The 21,570-nt window shown below is 41.8% G+C and overlaps 1 protein-coding gene across 8 annotated transcripts in view; it reads right to left on the bottom strand.

Annotated features, from left to right (window-relative positions):
• Positions 1-21,570, bottom strand: part of LOC134340959 (neural cell adhesion molecule 1-like) — a 688,943-nt gene that overhangs the window by 233,907 nt on the left and 433,466 nt on the right. For all 8 annotated transcript variants that reach the window (XM_063038579.1, XM_063038578.1, XM_063038580.1 and 5 more), the window contains exons 5-7: positions 17,902-18,039; positions 13,845-13,962; positions 2,864-3,027 (exon numbers count right to left, since the gene is read on the bottom strand). In XM_063038579.1, the coding sequence (XP_062894649.1) occupies positions 2,864-3,027; positions 13,845-13,962; positions 17,902-18,039 (420 nt within the window). The remainder of the gene's footprint in view (positions 1-2,863; positions 3,028-13,844; positions 13,963-17,901; positions 18,040-21,570) is intronic.

Raw genomic sequence — 21,570 nt, 5'->3', positions numbered from 1 at the left:
GTTGTAGAATATTCTGATTCTGTGTCATTGAAATAAGGCAGGGGAAGACAATAGATGTATATTCATAAGTGCAAGAAATCCAGAGCAACACACAAAAAATGCTGGAGGAACTCAGCAGGTCAGGTAGCATTTATGGCGAGGAATTGGTTATAACTAAAACCTTCAGAAAGAGATCAAGAAAGTTACAGATTCCGTGTAGCTCAGTTTTAGTCAACTCTCTCCAGCCTATCACATCTTCCCTATAGTGTTTGGCCAATTCAGACTTCAAAACCAAGGTGATGTGGTTGACTTCAGACTAGCCTCTGAAACAGCCCAGCAACTGACCAGCTGAGGGTAATCGGATGGACAATAATCACTGGCATCGCTGGTGAATGAATCAATTCTAAAAAATCTTTACTTAGAAATGTAGCACGGTAACAGGGCCATTTTGGCCCAATGAGCCTGTCTGTCCAATTGCACCCATGTGACCAATTAATCTTAAACACAAGAAATTCTGCAGATGCTGGAAATCCAGAGCAACATGCAGAAAATGCTGGAGGAACTCAGCAGGCCAGCCAGCATCTATGGAAATGAACAAACATTGACATTTTGTGCTGAGACCCTTCTTCAGAACATACAAAATGCTGGAAGAACTCAGCAGGTCAGGCAGCATCTATAGAAGGTATAAAGAATTACTATTTCAGATGAATGTCCAAAATGTCAACTGTTATTCCACTCCATAGATGCTGCCTGACTTGCTGAGTTCTTTCAGCATTTTGTGTGCGTTGCTCTGGATTTCCAGCATCTGCAGATTTTCTCTTGTGTTCATGATTTCCTTTAGGATGGTTTGCCATGGGCCTAATAAGTCAAAGGGTCATCAGCACCACCTACCAATAGGTCAAATGGTCATGGGCTCACAATCACAATAAACTCTAGAATAGCAGTTCCCAGCCTTTGTTATGTCATGGACCAATACCACTAAGCAAGAGGTCTGTAGTCCCTAAGTTGGAACCCCTGCTCTAGACTGACCATTCCCTGTAAAACTGAAGCCATACTTGTACTGTCCCTCAGATGAGTTGTTAAAATTATGTCCCAACTGCTCACTCAGGAGGAGGTAATAGAACCCATGACATAACCTGTTCTGATTTCCTCTCCAACATTTACCCTGAAATGAAAAAAAAAGGTATTTGTGATGGTTCAATACAAGAAATGCTGTAGATGCTGGAAATCCAGAGTAATACATAAAAATGCTGAAGGAACTCAGCAGGTCAGGCAGCATCTACGGAGAAGAATAAAGAGCTGAGGCTTTGGACTGAAATCCTTCATCAGGACTGGAAAGGAAGGGGAAAGAAGCCCGAATAAGAATGTGGGAGGAGGGGAAGGAGTACAAGCTAGAAGGTGAGAGAGGAAGTCAGGTGGGTGTGGGAGAGAGGTTGGAGTAAGAATCTGGGAGATGTTAAGTGGAAAAGGTAAAGAGCTGGAGAGGAAGGAAACTGATAGGAGAGGAGAGTGGACCATGGAAGATAGGGAAGGAGGAGGGCCAGCAGGGGAAGGTAATAGGCAGGCAAGGATAAGAGTTAAGATGCCATAGTGGGAAATTGAAGAAGAGGGAAGGGGTATTCTTTCTTTTGTAAGCACAAGAGATTCTGCAGATGCCAAAAATCCAGAGCAACACAGACAAAATGGTGGAGGAGCTCAGCAGGTCAGGCAGTATTTATGGAGGAAAATAACCAGTCAATGTTTCTGCCCAAGACCCTTCATCATTGACTGTTTATTCCTCTCCATAGATGCTGCCTGACCTGCTGAGTTCCTCCACCATTCTGTATCTATTTGCGATAATTTGTTCCTCAAATTGACGGCCATGCTACCTGCAATCAGATTTCAGCATCACAACACTGGCTGGATATTGATACATTCTTGTTGTGACAGGTAGCTATAGAAATGCAGCTTTATGAATATGGAAATAAAGTGAGTGACATCTCAACCAAATGTCATGATTGCAACAGGGCAGATATCAAACTGAGATTCAGCACAATTAAACACTGTGGAGAGAGGGATGGCTATGTAGAGGGGCAGCAAGTTGTTGCTACTCATTGGACATCTTCTACCTATTTCCCCTCAAGTCCTCCTGAGTCTGACATTAGACTGAGAACTACACGTCACTCAGCTTCACTCACCCCAACACTTAACTGTTCCCAATAACTATGGACTCACTTTCAAGGGCTCCTCATTTCACGTTCTCGAAATTTATTTTTTTTAAATCCAAATTTTTTTGCATTTGCAAAGTTTGTTGTCTTTTGCATGTTGGTTGTCCATCTTGTTGTATGCAGCCTTTCAAAGTTCAAAAGTAATTTTATTATCAAAGTACATATAGGCCACCATATACAACCCTGAGATTCATTTTCTTGTGGGCATTCTCAAAAAACCCATAATAGAATAATAATCATAATAGAATCAATGAAAGACCGCCCCAACTTGGGCATTCAGCCAGTGTGTAAAAGACAACAGACTGTGCAAATACAAAAATAAATAAGTAATAATAAATAAATACGCAATAAATATCAAAAACATGAAATGAAGAGTCCTTCAAAGTGAGTCCATTGGTTGTGGGAACATTACAATAATGGGGTAAGTGAAATTGAGTGAAGTTATCCCCTTTGGTTGAAGATTCATTGATTCTACTGTATTTCTTTGTATTTACTGTGAATGTAAGAAAATGAATCTCAGGGTTGTATATGGTCACATATACGTACTTTAATAATAAATTTACTTTGAACTTTAAATATAAATTTACTTTCCTTTAGTGTAGAAACTAATATAGTCGACTATTCGGTAGCCAACCCTCACTTCACATTCACTCTCATTTAACTCTGAAAATTTTTACCAAAAACTTGGAGTGTGATTTCCATCTCAAAGTCGCCAGCCTTATTCTGGGCAATACAGATATATTCTCCATCGTCCTGCTTTCCGACCTTGCTTATTGTCAGTTCAGATCCATCTTCGCTCAGAGAGTATTTATCACCATCTGCTGTGATCCTGACATCGCCTCTGAAAAACAAATCAGAAGGAACTGAATTAGAATAACAACTCTCCACCGAACTATCTAAAACTTCACTATAAGAGAGCTTCACTATAGACAGCATCCTATCTGGGAACATCAGAGCTTGGTAAGGCAATTGCTTAGCCTGTAACTGCATCAAAACTACACATTGACAAATGCAGTACTGTAAAAAAAGTCTTAGGCAACCTAGCTCTCTCTCTGCGCATTTATTGTGTTTTTATCTTATTGTGTCTTTTGTGTACTGCATCAGATCCAGAATAACAATTATTTTGTTCCCCTATACACTTGTGTACTGGAAATGACATTAAACAATCTTGAAACTTGAATCTGCCTCTGTTTGGTTGATATCCCTCCAAGTCATACAATAATCTACAACATAAACAGGAGAGATTCTGCAGATGCTGGAAATCCAGAGCAACACACACAAAATGCTGGAGAAACTCAGCAAGTCAGGCAGGCAGCATCTATGGAAGGGGAATAAATGGTCAATGTTTCGGGCCAACTTCCGAACTTCCGGTAATTGTCCCCCACTTTCACCATTCCCCATTCCTGTTTCACTCTCTCTCCCATCTCCTTACCTGTCCATCACCTCCCTCTGGTGCTCCTCCCCATTCCCTTTCTTCCATGGTCTTCTACGCTCTCCTGTCAGATTCCCCCTTCTTCAGCCTTGTATCTCTTTCACCAATCAATTTCCCAGCTCTTTACTTCACCCCCCCTCCTACTTTCATATATCACCTACCGCCTTGTACTTCTTCCTCCCTTCCCCCTACCTTCTTACTCTAACTTCTCATCTTTTTTTTCGAGTCCTGATGAAGGGTCTCAGCCCGAAGCATCGACTGTTTACTCTTATCCATAGATGCTGCTTGGTCTGCTGAGTTCCTCCAGCATTTTGTGTGTGTTGAGATGATAGGTGAGACCAGTTGAGGGGGAAAGGTGGATAAGTGGGGGAGAGGGAAATGAAGTGAAAAGCTCAGAGGTGATATATGATAAAGGTAAAGGGATGAAGAAACAGGAATCTGAGAGGAGAGGACAGTGGACCATGGGAAAAAAGGAAGGAGGACAGGTATGATTGATATAACATTTTATATTCTTTAAAACGCATTTCATACTCAATTGCTTCACTACAATCTTTGGAGATTAAATGAGTCATGGTTAAATTGGCCAACATCATTTCTGGAGAAAACCAAATGAGATCTTACTCAACTCTTCGAAATAATGCCAATTTCTTTTTTCTGTCACAGCAATTCTGTCAAATTAATTCACATAAGGTGCAAAAAAAAAACCACACCAGAATTCACATTATAGTAATCAAAGTCATTTTTATCTTTTCTCTAATGTCTGTATACACTCAGTATCAGAATCAGATTTATTATTACTGACAAAGATTCAGTGGCCACTTTATTAGGTTCACCTGCTCATTAATGCAAATATCTGATCAGCCAATCATGTGGCAGCAACTCAATACATAAAAGCATGCAGACATGGTCAAGTGGTTCAGCTGTTGTTCAGATCAAACATCAGAATGGAGAAGAAATGGAATGATTGTTGGTGCCAGATGGGGTGGATTGAGTATCTCAGAAACTGCTGATCTCTTGAGATTTTCATTCACAACAGTCTCTAGAGTTTACAGAGAATAATGTAAAAAACAAAAAAAAATCCAGTGAGTGGCAATACTGTGGGTGAAAATGCCTTGCTAATGAAAAAGGACAGAGGGGAATGGCGAAACTGGTTCAAGCTGACAGGAATGTGATAGTAACTCAAATAGTCACTTATTACAACAGTGGTGTGCAGAACAGCATCTCTGAATGCACAACACATCAAACTTCAATGTGAAGTGGATGGGCTACAGCAGCAGAACACCACAAACATACACACAATGGCCACTTTATTAGGTACAAGAGGTATAAATAAAGTGGCCACAGTGTATAAGAAATAGTTATTTTATTATAAAAGTAATTCAGTTGCAAACAAACTTTTATTTCCTCTCTAGTGTCAGACATGATGACAAAGAGTTACACTGGGTTTGAATTAGAAATAAATTTACTGAGCCAAACTTGAAGAGGCACAATTACTTATCGTTAGCTGAAAAGAGTGATTTGTGCTTTTGACAGCAAATTGACAGTAATGAACTCAGCACAGTGCAGAATATTCACCAAGAATCATGTGTTTGAGGCACTGAATGCATTGTAAATGCAAGATCTGTTATCAGAAGTCAGGTTACAATAAAACGTTAGAAATTCAACGAAAACATATCCTTGCACACTTCAACCCATGCACTGTTTTAGGTCACATAAACTAAAGAAATTGTGCATTAAAAATTAGCTTTATTTGTCACATGTATATGGAAACATAGAGTGAAATGCGTCTTTTTCACTGCAGCCTGCAAGTAGCGCCATGCTTCCAGCACTAACACCGCTTACCCACAAGTCACTAACCCTAATCCATCCACTTTTGGAAGGTGGGAGGAAACAGGAGCCCCCAGAGGAAACACACATGGTCACAGGGAGAATGTATAACTCCTTACAGCCTGCGGTGGGAACTGGAGCCTGATCGGTGATCGCAAGCGCTGTAAAGTGTTGTGTTGACCACTATCTTACAGTGCCACCCTAACATTGTAAAGTGACTGCTAACATTTTAAGTACATATTGTCTTGCTGTACTTGGCATTGTGAAGTATCAGCAGGTGGCTGACCAATATATCTAAAATTCCACAATCCTCTACCTCAGCTTTAAGTTTGAAAGAATTAGAACCAGAGACTTGATTCAACCCATTCCTGGCTGTCCACGCCATCTATGCCTCTTATCATCTTGTACATCTTTATCGAGTTACCTCTCATCCTCCGCTCTAAAACGAAAAGACCCAGCTCACTCAACTTCCACATAAGACATGCTCTCAATACCATGTAACATTCTGGTCAATCTTCTCTACATCCTCTCTAAAGTTTCCACATCCTTCCTATAAGGAGGCTACCGGAACCGAACACAATTTTCCAAGTATCATCTAACCAGAGTTTTATAGAGCTGCAACATTACCTTGTGGTTCTTGAACCCAATCCCCAGACTAATGAAGACTAACACATCATACGCCTTCTTACCCATCATATCAACTTGAACTGCAACTTTCAGACATTTCTGTTTGAACCCACAGAAATCAAGAGGCTGCAGAGAGCAGTGAACACAGCGCAAACCATCACAGGCCCAACCCTCCCTGCCATTGACAGCATTTACAAGAGGATATCCTAGAGGACTGCCATTTTAATTCCACTCCCCATTCCCACACCAATGGGTGTCTGTCTATGCCCTTCTCCACTACCACAATGAGACTAATTGCAGAATGAAGGAACAGCACTCACATTTCTCCTGCACAGTCTCCAAGCTTGGTGGCATGAACATTGAAATCTCGAACTTCTGGTATTACTCTCCCTCTGCCCCTTTTCTCTTTCCTCCTGATTCACTAGCCCTCCCTGACTCTATCCCTTTCCCCTTCCCACACTGTCCTTCTGCCCAACATCCACACAATCTCTCTCACCGGTTCCTCTCCCAACCTCCCTCCCTTTTTTCCACACTGCACCTTCCCCTCCTATCAGATCCCATCATTTTCAGATCTTATTCACTTCCACATCTCACCTCCTTGCATTTGATACCACTCTGGTCTCCTCCCTCCTCCATCTACCGATCACTCTCTTCACCTGGCTCCACCTACTGCCTGCCAACTCTTGTTCCACCCCTCATCCTCACCTTTTTGTACTGGCCATCTCCCCTCCTGCAGTCCAAATGAAATGTCTTGTCCCACCTCTCGTGCTCACTTTTTTAGACAGATAAGATAGGTAGATACTTTGTTGATCCCAAATGAAATTATAGTAGCATTACTAGTGCACAAATATAAATATTAGAAGAGAAGAATAAAAGATATATTACCAGAAACAGTCTAACGGGGGGAGGGGGGGTGGAGTCATCACTTCCCCAGCTAAAGATTGACTCATTATAGAGCCTAATGGCTGAGGGTAAGAATGACCTCATATAGAGCTCTTTTGGACCAGCACAGTTGCCTTAATCTATTGCTAAAAGTGCTCCTCTGTTCAGCCAAGGTGGCATGCAGAGGGTGAGAAACATTGTCCAGAATTGCCAGGATTTTCCATAGGGTCCTTTGTTCTACCTCAGCCTCCAGTGTGTCCAGTTTAACTTCTATAACAGAGCCAGCCTTTCTTATCAGTTTATTGAGCCTGCTGGCATCACCCATGTTGATGCCATTGTCCCAGCACACCACCACATAGAAGATTGTACTGGCGACAACAGAGTGGTAGAACATGTGAAGGAGAGGCCTGCATACTCCAAAGGATCTCAGTCTCCTCAGGAAGCAGCGGCAACTCTGGCCCTTCTTGTACACAACCTCTGTGTTGGTGCTCCACTCAAGTCTGTTGTCCAGATGCACCCTCAGGTACTTGTCAGTCCTCACCATACAGGCTATCTCCCCTCCTTCAGTCCGGATGAAGTGCCCTGACAGCTGTCCATTTCCCTCCATACATGTTGTGTTCTGCTCTAGACTCCAGTATCCGCAGTTTCCTGACTCCAGTCTTGAATGGACCTGCACATCGCTAATCGTATCTCAGCAACTAGACACTACTGACCACTTCTCCGATTCCTTTTTTTTTGCTCTAATGTTGTGCTTTTGATATTCCTCTTCTTCACCATTTTGTATGTTTAATGTACACTCAGTGGCCATGTTATTAGTTACCTCCTGCACCTAATAAAGTGGCCACTGAGTGATATGTTCATCCTCTTCTGTCGCTATAGCCCATCCACTTCAAGGTTTGATGTGCTGTGTGTTCAAAGATGCTTGTCTGTACATGACTGTTGTGACATGTAGTGCCTATCAAACAAACCAACACCGCTTAGAGACAAAGTACAAGCCAGGGAGGAGTTAATCCTGTGTGACGCACCTTCCATCCAATCCAAAACAAGGTTTCAAAGTTAAAATGTATATTCAGTTCTTTATTAAGAAACTAGCAAAACAAACAATCTTGAAAAAACAAATGAAACTAAAACTAGCAATATAATGAAATGAACAGTCTTAGTGTAATAAATGTACTTAAGCTTTCTTCAACACAATTAAATGTAATTAAGCTTTTTAAAATGTAATTAAGCGATATTTAAGCGATTTTAAGCAGTCAACAAAAAAGATATCATTCCCAGCTGCCTCTAACTCTGTCTAAAGCCAAAGCTTGAATATGTAACTGAACCTTTTCGCTTTACCCCACCCACGTGACTAACTACCATAATAAAAACGTAACATAAAATACAATGCATATAGAAACTAGATACATGGCTCCTACATAACATATGGTTATTTGAGTTACTATCATCATTCTCCTCTGACCTCACTGACTAACAAGGCGTTTTTGCCCACAGAACTGCTGCTCAGTGGATGTTTTTTGTTTTTGCACAATTCTCAGTAAACTCAAAACCAGAGAAACCACTGGGGGCAGTTACATATTCTAAAGGGTGTGAGGGGAAATAGAATTTGAGGGGGGCATTCAAGATTCTTGGGGGAGGGTGATAAGCAGCATCCAAAATTGACACCAGACCTGACCAACCATGTCAACTCACTGCTGTCGTCAACATCCAATAGGCATTCCCAGTTTATGTTAATTTTTTATTTTAATTTAGCCCCATACGATTTCTGTGCCTGAAGGTAGTGAAGCCTTGAATTGGATACTTTATACTTCATTGTCACCAAACAATTGATACTAGAATGTACAATCATCACAGCGATATTTGATTCTGCACTTCCCGCTCCCTGGATTACAAATCGATGGTAAATATTAAAAATTTAAATTATAAATCATAAATAGAAAATAGAAAATGGTAAGTAAATGGTAAGGCAGGTCCGGATATTTGGAGGGTATGGCCCAGATCCGGGTCAGGATCTGTTCAGCAGTCTTATCACAGTTGGAAAGAAGCTGAATCCTGCTAAGAAACAGGAGCTACAGAAAGTGCGTCAGTACAGTGTTACATACCTGGAGTATGATTTTATTCCGTTCCTATCAGAACGATGCCCCATGTGTCTTATTTGTACTACTGTACTGTCTAATTAATCCATGAAACCATCAAGATGATTACAGGAACACTTCCATAAAAGACACACTGAAAAGGCTACTTATGGTATTACTCAGATCCAGAAGATGAAAGAAGCATTTGAAAAGCGTTGCACACTCGAGTCATTTGCCAAGAAAGCTAAAAATGACCATGATAGTGGTCTCATTGCTTCTTATAACATTCCCAAAATGATAGCAAAGTATGGAAAATATCATACAATTGGTGAATGATTAATAATGCCTGCTGTATCAGAAGTGCTCTCCACTGTTCTCAAAATGGAGACCAGTATTTTAAAATCAATTCCTCTGAGTAATAACTCTGCAGCTCATCGAATTGATGAAATGATTGAAGACATTGAGTATCAACTATGCACAGAGCTGCAAAAAACAGAATTTGGGATACAACTGGATGAACCAACTGTGTGAGACAATGAGGCATTGCTAATGGCAAATGTATGGTTTATCAAAACTGGAAACATTTATGAAGAGATAATCTTTTGAAAAAAAAAATTATAAACAAATATCAACATAGAATCAATCTACGATTAGTTCAAAATGTATATTGAGGAGGTTAAAAATATTCTGATAAGGAACATGATCTCTTGTGCAACGGATGGAGCACCAGATTATGACAGATTGCCATGCTTGTTTAGCAGCATTTATAAAAAAAGAAATTCCACGTCTGTTTGCAATCCATTGTGTAGTTCATAATTCAGCAGCAAAAACTCAGCCAGCGACTTCTTTCAAGCATGACTCTTGTAATATCTGTTAACAACAAAATTAAAGCTCATCCATTAAATAGAAGAATTATTCACCAGTTATGCCAAGATAACAATGAAGAGTTTGAATGCTTGCTTCTTTACACTGAAGTGCGTTGGCTATCAAAACATTTCAAAGTCGGTAAGAGCTTGGGAAACAAGATTGAACTTCTATATGGAGATGTGACATACCTAGCCGATCTGTATGACAAAATGAACATTCTAAATATGAAACTGCAGGGTGAGAATTTCAATTTAATCCCGGCAAAAGGTGCAGTGTCCATTTTTATCGGAAAATTGGAAATACATAAGCAAAACTTTGGGAGAAGAATGTTCTTACAGTTCCCCTGTATGGAAAGTATAGCACTCTCTTTCACAGATGGTGATTTTCAAGAGTACTGCTTACATCTGCAGTCACTGAAGAAGGATTTTCAGAATCAATTCAAGGATTTGAACGATCTGGAAATTCCGGACTGGGTAATTAACCCATTTATTTGCAAGGTGGAGAACATAAAGAGAGCTTGCTAGAAAAAGCTATCGAAATTCAGAATGATGAAGAAGCAAAAATGCTTTTCACGAATGCCGGCTTTTGTGGTATGTGGCTACATTGTCATAAGAAATTTCCTGGTCTTTGGAGAAGAGCCGAACTTCTCTTCATTGCATTTCTGTCCTCCTACTTTGTTGAAAGAGGCTTCAGTGCAGTGAACCACATACTCACAAAAAACTGAAACCGCTTGGACATTGTTACACATGGGAACTTAAGGATTTTGCTGTTACGACTTGAACCAAATATTTCACCTCTTGCTAAAAACCATCAAGCTCAAGGATCACATTGATATCGAAGCAGCTATACAGCACACAAGTACTGTGTAAGCTCAGTTTAAAGACAAATAAAAATTTAAAGCAGAATCATTTATCTCATGTTAGCATATAGTAGACATGGTGTTACACTATGGGGGCACCGGGAAGTATATTGTACCTGGGAAGTATATTGTACCTAAGTGGGGCATTGGCAAGTATGAAGGTGCTTTAGGGGGGTATTGGCAAGTATGAATGTCCTCGTGGGGGACGATGGGCTAAAAAAGGTCAGGAAACACTGCTCTAGACTGTCGTACATGGAAATCCCAGAAGATCAGCAGGCACAAAGCAGCACACCATCTGGCACAAAACAATCATTCTATGGTCAAAGTCACTTAGATCACATTCCTTCCCCATTCTAATGTTTGGTCTGAACAACAACTGTACCTCTTGACAATTTCTGAATGTTTTTTGCATTCATTTGCTGCCACATGATTGGCTGGTTAGATACTATATTTTCATGAACCAGCAGGTGTGTAGGTATACCTAATAAAGTGGCCATTGCATATTTAGTGCACTGTCTGAATCCACATGCCTGTGATGTAGATGCAAGCAAGGTTTTTCATTGTACCTATACCTCACCATACTTGTGCACTTGACAATAAACTTGACTTGATGTTCCTGGTGCGGTGAAGTGGAGGGAGGTGATTCTTGTCCTGTTGCTAAAAAATCAGTGGGTGGGGTTTTCCAAAAATATTAATTCACACTCAAGACATCCTTGCTGTCAATGTCTTAAGAAGAGTGTTTTTTTTCCCCAGTTCAGATTCATCAGACCGTAAGACATAGCAGCTGAATTAGGCCATTTTGTCCCATCAAGTCTAGTCTGCCATTCCATTATGGCGGATTTGTTACCCCTCTCAACCCACGTATCCTGTCTTCTCCTTACAACCTCTGACTCCCTGAATAAGACCATATGACCATAAGACAAAGGAGCAGAAGTAGGCCATTCGGCCCATTGAGTCTGCTCCGCCATTTTATCATGAGCTGATCCATTTTATCCTATTTAGTCCCACTGCCCCACCTTCTCACCATAACCTTTGATGCCCTGGCTACTCAGATATCTATCAATCTCTGCCTTAAATACACCCAATGACTTGGCCTCCACTGCTGCCCGTGGCAACAAATTCCATAGATTCACCACCCTCTGACTAAAAATTTTTTTTCGCATTTCTGTTCTGAAAGGGCGCCCTTCAATCCTGAAGTCATGCCCTCTCGTACTAGACTCCCCCATCATGGGAAACAACTTTGCCACATCCACTCTGTCCATGTCTTTTAACATTCGAAATGTTTCTATGAGGTCTCCCCTCATTCTTCTAAACTCCAAGGAATAGAGTCCAAGAGCGGACAAACGTTCCTCATATGTTAACCCTCTCATTCCCGGAATCATTCTAGTGAATCTTCTCTGTACCCTCTCCAACGTCAGCACATCCTTTCTTAAATAAGGAGACCAAAACTGCCCACAGTACTCCAAGTGAGGTCTCACCAGTGCCTTATAGAGCCTCAACATCACATCCCTGCTCCTTTACTCTATTCCTCTAGAAATGAATGCCAACATTGCATTCGCCTTCTTCACTACCGACTCAACCTGGAGGTTAACTTTAAGGGAATCCTGTACAAGGACTCCCAAGTCCCGTTGCATTTCAGAACTTTGAATTCTTTCTCCATTTAAATAATAGTCTGCCCGTTCACCAGAAAGTATAGGAGCAGAATTAGGCCATTCAGCACATTCAGTCTGCTCTGCCATTCCATCATGTTTATTATTCCTCTCAATCCCATTCAGATTTATATATCACATGTACATCTAACATACAGTGAAGTGTGTCTTTTATGTTAATACCCAACGCATTCAAGAGTGTACTGGGTGCAGCTGGAATTGTCGCTGCACACTCCACAGCCAACACAGCATACCCACAGTGTTCAGCAGAACAACACCAACAACAAAACAAACCCCTTTCCCAGCTCCTTACACACACAGACAGGCCTCTAACCCTGAGACACACCACCTTTAGGCCTACAGTCCATGACCCTGGATACTCAGACATTGGATCTCCAATTCTGGACTTTGCCCCAGGATTTGCCTATCTTGGGTTTGACCCAGAACTCAATGATCACAGATTTTTGAAGAAATAAGATGTCCTAAGCTGTGTCACAAAGGCACTAGCAGACAAAATGGGAGGCACAGAATTAGGGTGGCATGTTAGTGTAGTGGCTAGCGTAACACTAATACAGTACCAGTGATCAGCAATCAGTGACTGGGGTTCAATTCCTGCCGCTGTCTGGAAGAAGCTTGTACATTCTCCCTGTAACCAATGGGTTTCCTCTGGGTGCTCTGGTATCCTCCCACACTCCAAATATCTACTGGTTAGGGTTCCTAAGTTGTGGCATGCTATGCTGGCACCAGAAACATAGCAATACTTGTGGGCTGCCCCCAGCACATCATTGGACTGTGTTGGTCACTGGCATAAATGACATATTTTACTCTATGTTTTGATGTACATGTAAGAAATAACGTTAATAAAGCTAATGGAAATAATTCAGAAAATGTGTAGCTTGGGTGATTGATGGTTGGCTTGAGTTGTTCTCCAATCTTGGCAATTTACTTGCAAACGTTCGTCACCATACAAGGAGATATCATCAGTGCGCTGTTAATTGTGGTGTGTCCTCCGAATGCTTGGCCTTTATATATCAATCATCTGAGTGGTCATTACGGAAAATCATTTGAGATGGAGGGAGGATATCGCATCGCTGATTGGTTGTGTATTGAACTTCGTACGTTGTGGTCTGGAATTTTGCCTGCATTGGCTCATAAATACGATCAAGGTCTACATGAATTGTTTGCAGAAAAACATGATCCGAGGAAATCTCTTGCATGCCACATGTTTACTTGCGCTATGACTTAATAAAAATCTAATCTTTTTATTAGTTTTATTGCTTCCTTGCTTCACAGAGGCATAAACTGCAGAGGAATTGTTAATTTAATCAATAATTTATTTAACCCATCAAATAAATGTTTCCTGATACAAGAGAAAATCGAGCAGCGGGTGGGAACAATAGAAACAGCTTTATTTTTGCTGATGTACTTTATGTGCCTTACCTTTGCCAAATCACTTCTGGCTCAGGGAAACCATCTGCCTCACAGGCCAAAGTGACTGACTGCCCGCTGTGTGCTGTGGCATTCACCACCATTTCCCTGGCATGGATGGTGGGAGGAACTGAAACACAAACAGGAGATGATAAATACAAGATGAATTGTTGATCCGAGGCATCTCAAAAAGGTCAACACACACAAAAGGCTGAAGGAACTCAGCAAGTCAGGCAGCATCTACAGAGAGGAACAAAAAAGTCGACGTTTCAGGCTAAGACCCCTCATCAGGACCCAAAAGGAAGGGGGAAGAATCCAGAATTAGAAGGTTGGTGGAGGAGGAGGAGTACAAGCTTGCAGTTGAGACCATGTGAAGAGAAGGGTAGGTGGGTGGGGGAGGGAGGGTGATAGGTGGAAGAGGAAAAGGGATGAAGAAGGAGGAATCTGATAGAACAGGACAGTGGATCAAGGGAGAGAGTGAAGGTGGAGGGGAACCAGAGGGAGCTGATGAACAGATGAGAAGAGGTGACAGGGGAACCAGAATGGGGAATGGAAAAAGAGAGAAGGAGAGAGGAGAGAGAAATTACTGCAAGTTGGAGAGATTGATGTACATCCTCTGAGGTTGGAAGCTAGCCAGATGAAATATGAAGTGTTGTTCCTCCAACCTGAGTTTGGACTCATCATGGCGCTAGAGCAGGCCATGAACAGACAGGTCATAATGGCAATGGGAAGTTGAATTGAAATGGGTGGCCAACAGGAAATCCTGTCTTTTGCAGCAAAAAGAGTGAAGCTGTTCAACAAAGAGGTCCCCAGCTTTGTGTCAGGTCTCATGTATATAGAGGAGAAAGTCACCATGCCACGTTCAGTGATGGATACAGATTTCCAAATGACATTCTCTACTATCTCCTCTGGGTTGTCCATTGCTACGTGATACATAAATGCCGCCTCCTCATGTCCTGCGCACAACCATCGACTGCTTTTCTGTCTCGGCTACACTATCACCTCCTCAAGAACTTATCATCATGCACCCTCTCACATGCTCCATTTCTCTGGCCACGCTCTTTTAGTACCATCAATACAGCTTCTCTGTATGGTTACAAACATCCCGTATAGACTTATGGACAACCTGTATCTATGAACAAGCATTCAGGAGACAAGTGGATGCAATTCCGTGTGGACCCTCAGTACTAAGGAAATTCTCTTCCTTCCTCTGATCCCAACTTGCCATCATTGAGGATTATCTGCTCAGCTTTTACACACTCAGCATCAATTTTCTTTTGACTGCACTCATACAGATTTTGTAGGCCCTGTGATCCTGTGACACCTATAAATTTTGCAAAGAATCATCTCTTCACTCATGAGAATGGAATGAGCCACCAGAGGAGATGGTTGAGACAGGTACAATAGTATACATTTTTGTCCTCTGCAGGACTACAGGCTTACTGTGCTGCATGGGAACTCAGTTTGTGACAAGACTTTTTTTGAATATATGTATAGAAACGGCATACAACCTTGGATAGAAAATCCTAAAAAAAGTAGTGGATAAGGCCCAGTCCATCAAGGGTAAAGTCCTCCCCACCATATAGCACATCGACATGAAGCATTGTTGCAGGAAAGCAACATCCATCATCAGGGACCCCACCACCCAGTGCATGCTCTCGTCTTACTACTGTCATCAGGAAGGAGGTACAGGAGCCTCAGGACCCATACCACTAGGTTCAGGAACAGTTATTACCCCTTAACTATCAGGGTGAAGGTACAGGAGCCTCAGGACCCACACCACCAGGTTCAGGAACAGTTATTACCCCTCAACCATCAGGAAGGAGGTACAGGAGCCTCAGGGCTCACACCACCAGGTTCAGGAATTGTTATTACCCCACAACCATCAGGAAGGAGGTACAGGAGCCTCAGGACCCATACCACTAGGTTCAGGAACAGTTATTACCCCTTAACTATCAGGGTGAAGGTACAGGAGCCTCAGGGCTCACACCACCAGGTTCAGGAACAGTTATTACCCCACAACCATCAGGAAGGAGGTACAGGAGCCTCAGGGCTCACACCACCAGGTTCAGGAACAGTTATTACCCCTCAACCATCAGGAAGGAGGTACAGGAGCCTCAGGACCCACACCACCAGATTCAGGAACAGTTATTACCCCTCAACCATCAGGAAGGATGTACAGGAGCCTCAGGGCTCACACCACCAGGTTCAGGAACAGTTATCACCCCACAACCATCAGGAAGGAGGTACAGGAGCCTCAGGATCCACACCACCAGGTTCAGGAACAGTTATCACCCCACAACCATCAGGTTGAAGGTACAGGAGCCTCAGGACCCACACCACCAGGTTCAGGAACAGTTATTACCCCACAGCCATCAGGAAGGAGGTACAGGAGCCTCAGGGCTCACACCACCAGGTTCAGGAACAGTTATCACCCCACAACCATCAGGAAGGAGGTACAGGAGCCTCAGGATCCACACCACCAGGTTCAGGAACAGTTATCACCCCACAACCATCAGGTTGAAGGTACAGGAGCCTCAGGACCCACACCACCAGGTTCAGGAACAGTTATTACCCCTCAACCATCAGGAAGGAGGTACAGGAGCCTCAGGGCTCACACCACCAGGTTCAGGAACAGTTATCACCCCACAACCATCAGGAAGGAGGTACAGGAGCCTCAGGATCCACACCACCAGGTTCAGGAACAGTTATCACCCCACAACCATCAGGTTGAAGGTACAGGAGCCTCAGGACCCACACCACCAGGTTCAGGAACAGTTATTACCCCACAGCCATCAGGCTCTTAAACCAAAGAGGATAATTTCTCTCAACTTCACTTGCCCCATCAATGAACTGTTCCCATAACTTGTGGACTCACTTTCAAAGACTCTTCATCTCATGTTCTTGATATTTATTGCTCATTTATTTTTTTGTATTATTTTTGTTGTTGTCTTCTGCACTCTGGTTGAATGCCAAAGTTGGTGCAGTCTTTCATTGATTCTGTTCTGGTTATTATACTGCAGATTTACTGTTAATGCTCACAAGAGATTAATCTCTGAGTTGTATATGGTGACATATATGTACTTTGATAATAAATTTACATTGAACATTGAATTTTTTGATGTTTGGACACTTTCCATTTCATTATTTTTGAAAGCATCTTCGCTTTACAGATTTTTTTTACATGTGTCTAAAACTTTTGTACAGTGTCATTTTTATGTAACACCCTGGGACAGGTTTCACTCTAACATAATGGTCTTTCTGTAGAAGCAGTGTTTGGGTTATGGTTAGGGATAACAGGTGCTGTGGAATGTGAGCTGTCCAATGGAGGGAGTGTGTTTTCACGTTGTGTGCCTGACACCAGGGTGATCAGGGGCTTTTGTTCAGCGGGAGAGGAAGGCAGAAGACGCCAGAGAGAAGAAGTCATAGGACTCGACCCAGAGAGGGGCCATGATTCGACGAAGCCTGGGGAGATCGAAGGAAGATCAGCAAGGGGGAAACATTGAGCTCCAACTTGTGCACATAAGACTTTCATTAAAATGGGCCCTTTTCTTTTTTTGCTTTTTCTTTACTAACCCTTTAGTCAAATTAAGAATTATAAAGCTAAATTGTTTAATTGTATGTGGTGTACTGTTGGTTATTTTGTGATACTGATTTGTAACAGGGTAACAAATCACGCAGCATCCACACAAACGGGGATTTGGGGAGGGCTCGCACCTCAATCTGACACGTTTGGCGGGGCCGGAGATTGTCTTCCCTAGATTTACGCAGCCGACAGAACCAGAGTGTTACACGTATATTGCTCAGTGGCTGTATTTTTTATTTGCAAAGTAAATGGACAGTTCTCAGCAACTGAAGAGCCGTAACTGGACAGGACCTGTATATGAACTGCCACGTAAATCAGTACAAGATGTTCTTAATGCGATGATTCAACATGTGGAACATTGTAAAATTCCAATGGCATAGCAAGAAACAAATTCAATGAGAGACAGTAATCAGTAGTGTTTGCACATAAAAAGGATATATAATTAACAAAAAAACATCAGTAACAGCAGTAAAGAGAACTTACCATTCACAATAACCTTAATATCCTTGAATTTGATTTCACCACGAGCAGCGATTCTCCCTTCACATCGATAAGTACCTTCATCTGTCTTCCTAATGTTGCGGATTAACAAGTAGTTGTTGGGCAACATTGTGAAACGAACTGAAAAATGAGTTAAAAAACCAGGCAATCAGCATTTGCACTTCAAGTAAAACTCATTCAGACATGAAAATACTTCAGTTCAATGAAGTTATAGTCTGCAGATGAGCAACAAAGTATCCTCCAGCAGAATATCCCTCTCCATTCTCTGATCAAGTAGAGAATGTCTTACCCAACTTCTTGTGGATCTGTAGTGACCAATGTTTTCTACTGAGAAACTGTTGGGAATGGCCATGCAGCTTCCAGAAGCTTGGATATTAAAGGAAAGAGATCCATCATCAAGGACTCTAACCATCCAGGCCATGATCTGTTCTCGCTGCTGCCACTAGGAAGGTGGTAGAGCAACCTTAGGTCCCACACCACCAGGTTCAGGAACAGTTATTACCCTTCAACCATCAGGTTTGGATAACTTTTACTCACCTCAACACTGAACTGATTCCACAACATACAGTCTCATTTTCAAGGACTCTACAACTCCTGTTCTCAATATTGGTTTGGTTAACATTTGTTTGTTTTTCATATTTGTGCCACTTGTCTTATTTTGCACATTGGTCATTTATCAGTCATTGTGTGTAGTTTTCCAATTATATTTCTTTGTTCTACTGTGAATACCTGTATAAAAGAATCTCAGGGTAGTATATGGTGGCATATACATACTTAGATAATAGATTTACCTTGAACTTCTTTGAGAATTGAGAGATAAACTAGAAAAGTCCAAGGAATGATCTGACCACAGGAGTTGGTGTAGGAATCAACATAAAATCCCCTTTTATGATCAAACTGATGTTGTGTTGGTCAGCTATCAAGAGGACATTTTCAGTTCCAATTGAATGTTTAAAATAATTAGATGGGATGCTTCCATATGAAAATATACAACTCACAGAGCCTTTCTGAACTGGAAGATACAGATATTTGATTGACCAATGAGTATCATATTTATTATCTTGACTCTTTCATACTCAATAATAGTCTTGTTCCATGCTCACTTACTTTATTGCTCACTAAACAAATCATATTTTGCTTGTCAGACGATGGGCTATCACAATCCAGAGGTCCATCTTTTTGATCTCTGGATATATTGTGTTGATCAAAAAAATGAATTCTCTCATGTGATGACTTTGCTTCTGTTTACTGAAATCATTTGTCGCATATCACATCTGAGACTGAATGTTTATTTCTGATAACCAAGGTTCAAATCTGTCTGAAACAGATTCTTGGAATTTACTTCACAAGTTTGGTAAATGACTCTGCAGGTTCACAGAGAAGGAAGGGCAAGCATACGTAGACACCCAATCAATTCAAATTGTCATTGCTTGAATCTGAACAGAATCCGCTCTGTTTATAGGAAGATTTAGGATTGATCCAGATTTAGCTTCAGATTCAGATTTTTTTTTTTTACGAAGTACAAAGTACATTTATTATCAAAGTAAATGTACTACATAAAGTGGTTTGTAAAAGTATTCAGCCCCTAACCCTTTGTTCACATAAATGAGTATTACAACCAGGCACTTTGATCAACTTAACTAAGGGTTCTTACTTGCGAATGACATGCTCTTTTTTCATAAAGCATGAAGAACTAAAACTTCAAAAACTGAAATATCAGCAATTCTAAAGTATTCATCCCCCTTTGCTCAGTACTTAGTTGAACGACCTCTTGCAGCTATTACAGCCAGTAGTCTTTTAGGATAAGTCTCTATTAACTTTAAGCAACACAATGGAGCAAGATTTTCCCGTTCCTCCTTGAAAAATTGCTCAAACTGTGCCAGGTTATTTGCGGAGCAGCAGTGGATAACAATCTTGCAGTTTTGCTAGGGATGTTTGATCGGGTTAAGGTCAGATCTCTTGACTGGGCCACTGAAGGACAGCAATTTTCTTCATTTGAAGCCACTCTACGGTTGCTCTGGCAGGGTGCTTTGGGTCGTTGTCCTGCTGAAAGACAAACCTCCTCCCCAGTTTATGCTTTCTGGCAAAGACGAGCAGGTTTTTATCCAGGATCTCTCTGTATTTAGCAGCATTTATCTTCCCATTAATTCTGACTAGATTTACAGTCTCTGCATTGAAAAACATCCCCATAGCATGATACTACCAATACTTTACAGTAGGGATGTTGTTACCTGGCTGATGCACAGTACTAAAATTATGTCACACGTACTGCTTAGTGCTGAGGCCTAGAAGTTCCACTTTAGTCTTATCCAACCACAAGACTGACTTCCACATCTTCACAGTATCTTCTAAATGTAACTTTACTGGTAAGGTTAGTTAGTAAGGTTAGTTGCTTTTTTTTAGCCAGGGCTCCTTCCTTACCACTCTTCCATAAATACACTTTTTGTGCGAAGCATTAGAGATTGTGGAGCCATGAACTGTGTCTCCAGTTACAGCTACTGACTTCTGCAGCTCACTCAGAGTGACTGCTGCTGTCACAGTAGCCTCTCTTACAAGTGCCATTCTTATCTGGTGACAAAGTTTAGAAGGGCAGCCTGATCTTGGTAGTGTGGCTGTGGCTTCATATTTTTCCCACTATTCACAATGTTCTGCACTGAGCTCTGAGGTTTGTTCAGTGCCTTTGAGACAGTTTTGTATCCTTCCCCAGATTTGTGCTTCTCTATTATCACCCACTCTTTCCTTGGACTATTTGTCCCACTCCCATCAGGGAAGAGGCTACGTAGCATCCATGTCAGGACCACCAGACTTAGAAACAGTTAGTCTCCCCAAGCAGTAATTCTGATCGACATCTCCACCCATTAACCCACTCCTCCACACCCCCAACCACCACTACATAAACATCATCTCACATCACTTCACATACATATAATCAGTCCACGTATATAAGAACTACATATACATTGTGTTTAATAGGATTGCTTTTATATTTATATGTACTGTGCTTTGTTATTATGTTCTTTATACTTAATGCGTTTTTATGCTGTATTGGATAAAGGATTGGAAGGCATTCCACCAGAGGCCATCAAATGCGCAAAAGGCGTCCTGCTAAACCACCTGTACGAACTACTGTGCCAGTGCTGGATAGAGCGAGTAGTGCCGCAAGACATGAGAGACTGCCACATTGTCACCCTATATAAGAACAAAGAGGACAGAAGCCACTGTAACAACTACAGGGGAATCTCCTTGCTGAGCATCGTTGGGAAGGTCTTCGCCCGCGTGGTCCTGAACAGACTGCAGAAAATAGCCGAAAGGGTATATCCCGAGTCTCAGTGCGGTTTCAGGTCAGAACACTTCACAATCGACATGATCTTTTCCCTTCGACAGCTACACGAGAAATGCAGGGAGCAAAGACAACCACTCTACATCGCTTTCATTGACCTTACGAAGGCTTTCGACCTTGTGAACAGAGACGGCCTGCTCAAAATCCTCGTCCCCCAAGGCTCCTCGGGATAATTCAGTCATTCCACACAGAAATGAAGGCCGTCAATGGCTCTTCTTCGGAGGCCTTCAACATCTGCAGCGGTGTGAAGCAGGGCTGTGTGCTTGCCCCCACCCTGTTTGGCATCTTCTTCGCAGTCATGCTGAAGCACG

The sequence above is a fragment of the Mobula hypostoma genome, chromosome X2, assembly GCF_963921235.1.
Source record: "Mobula hypostoma chromosome X2, sMobHyp1.1, whole genome shotgun sequence".
Lineage (NCBI taxonomy): Eukaryota > Metazoa > Chordata > Chondrichthyes > Myliobatiformes > Myliobatidae > Mobula > Mobula hypostoma.
Note: the sequence above shows the minus strand (reverse complement) of the source record. Positions and strands in the feature narration are given on the sequence as shown.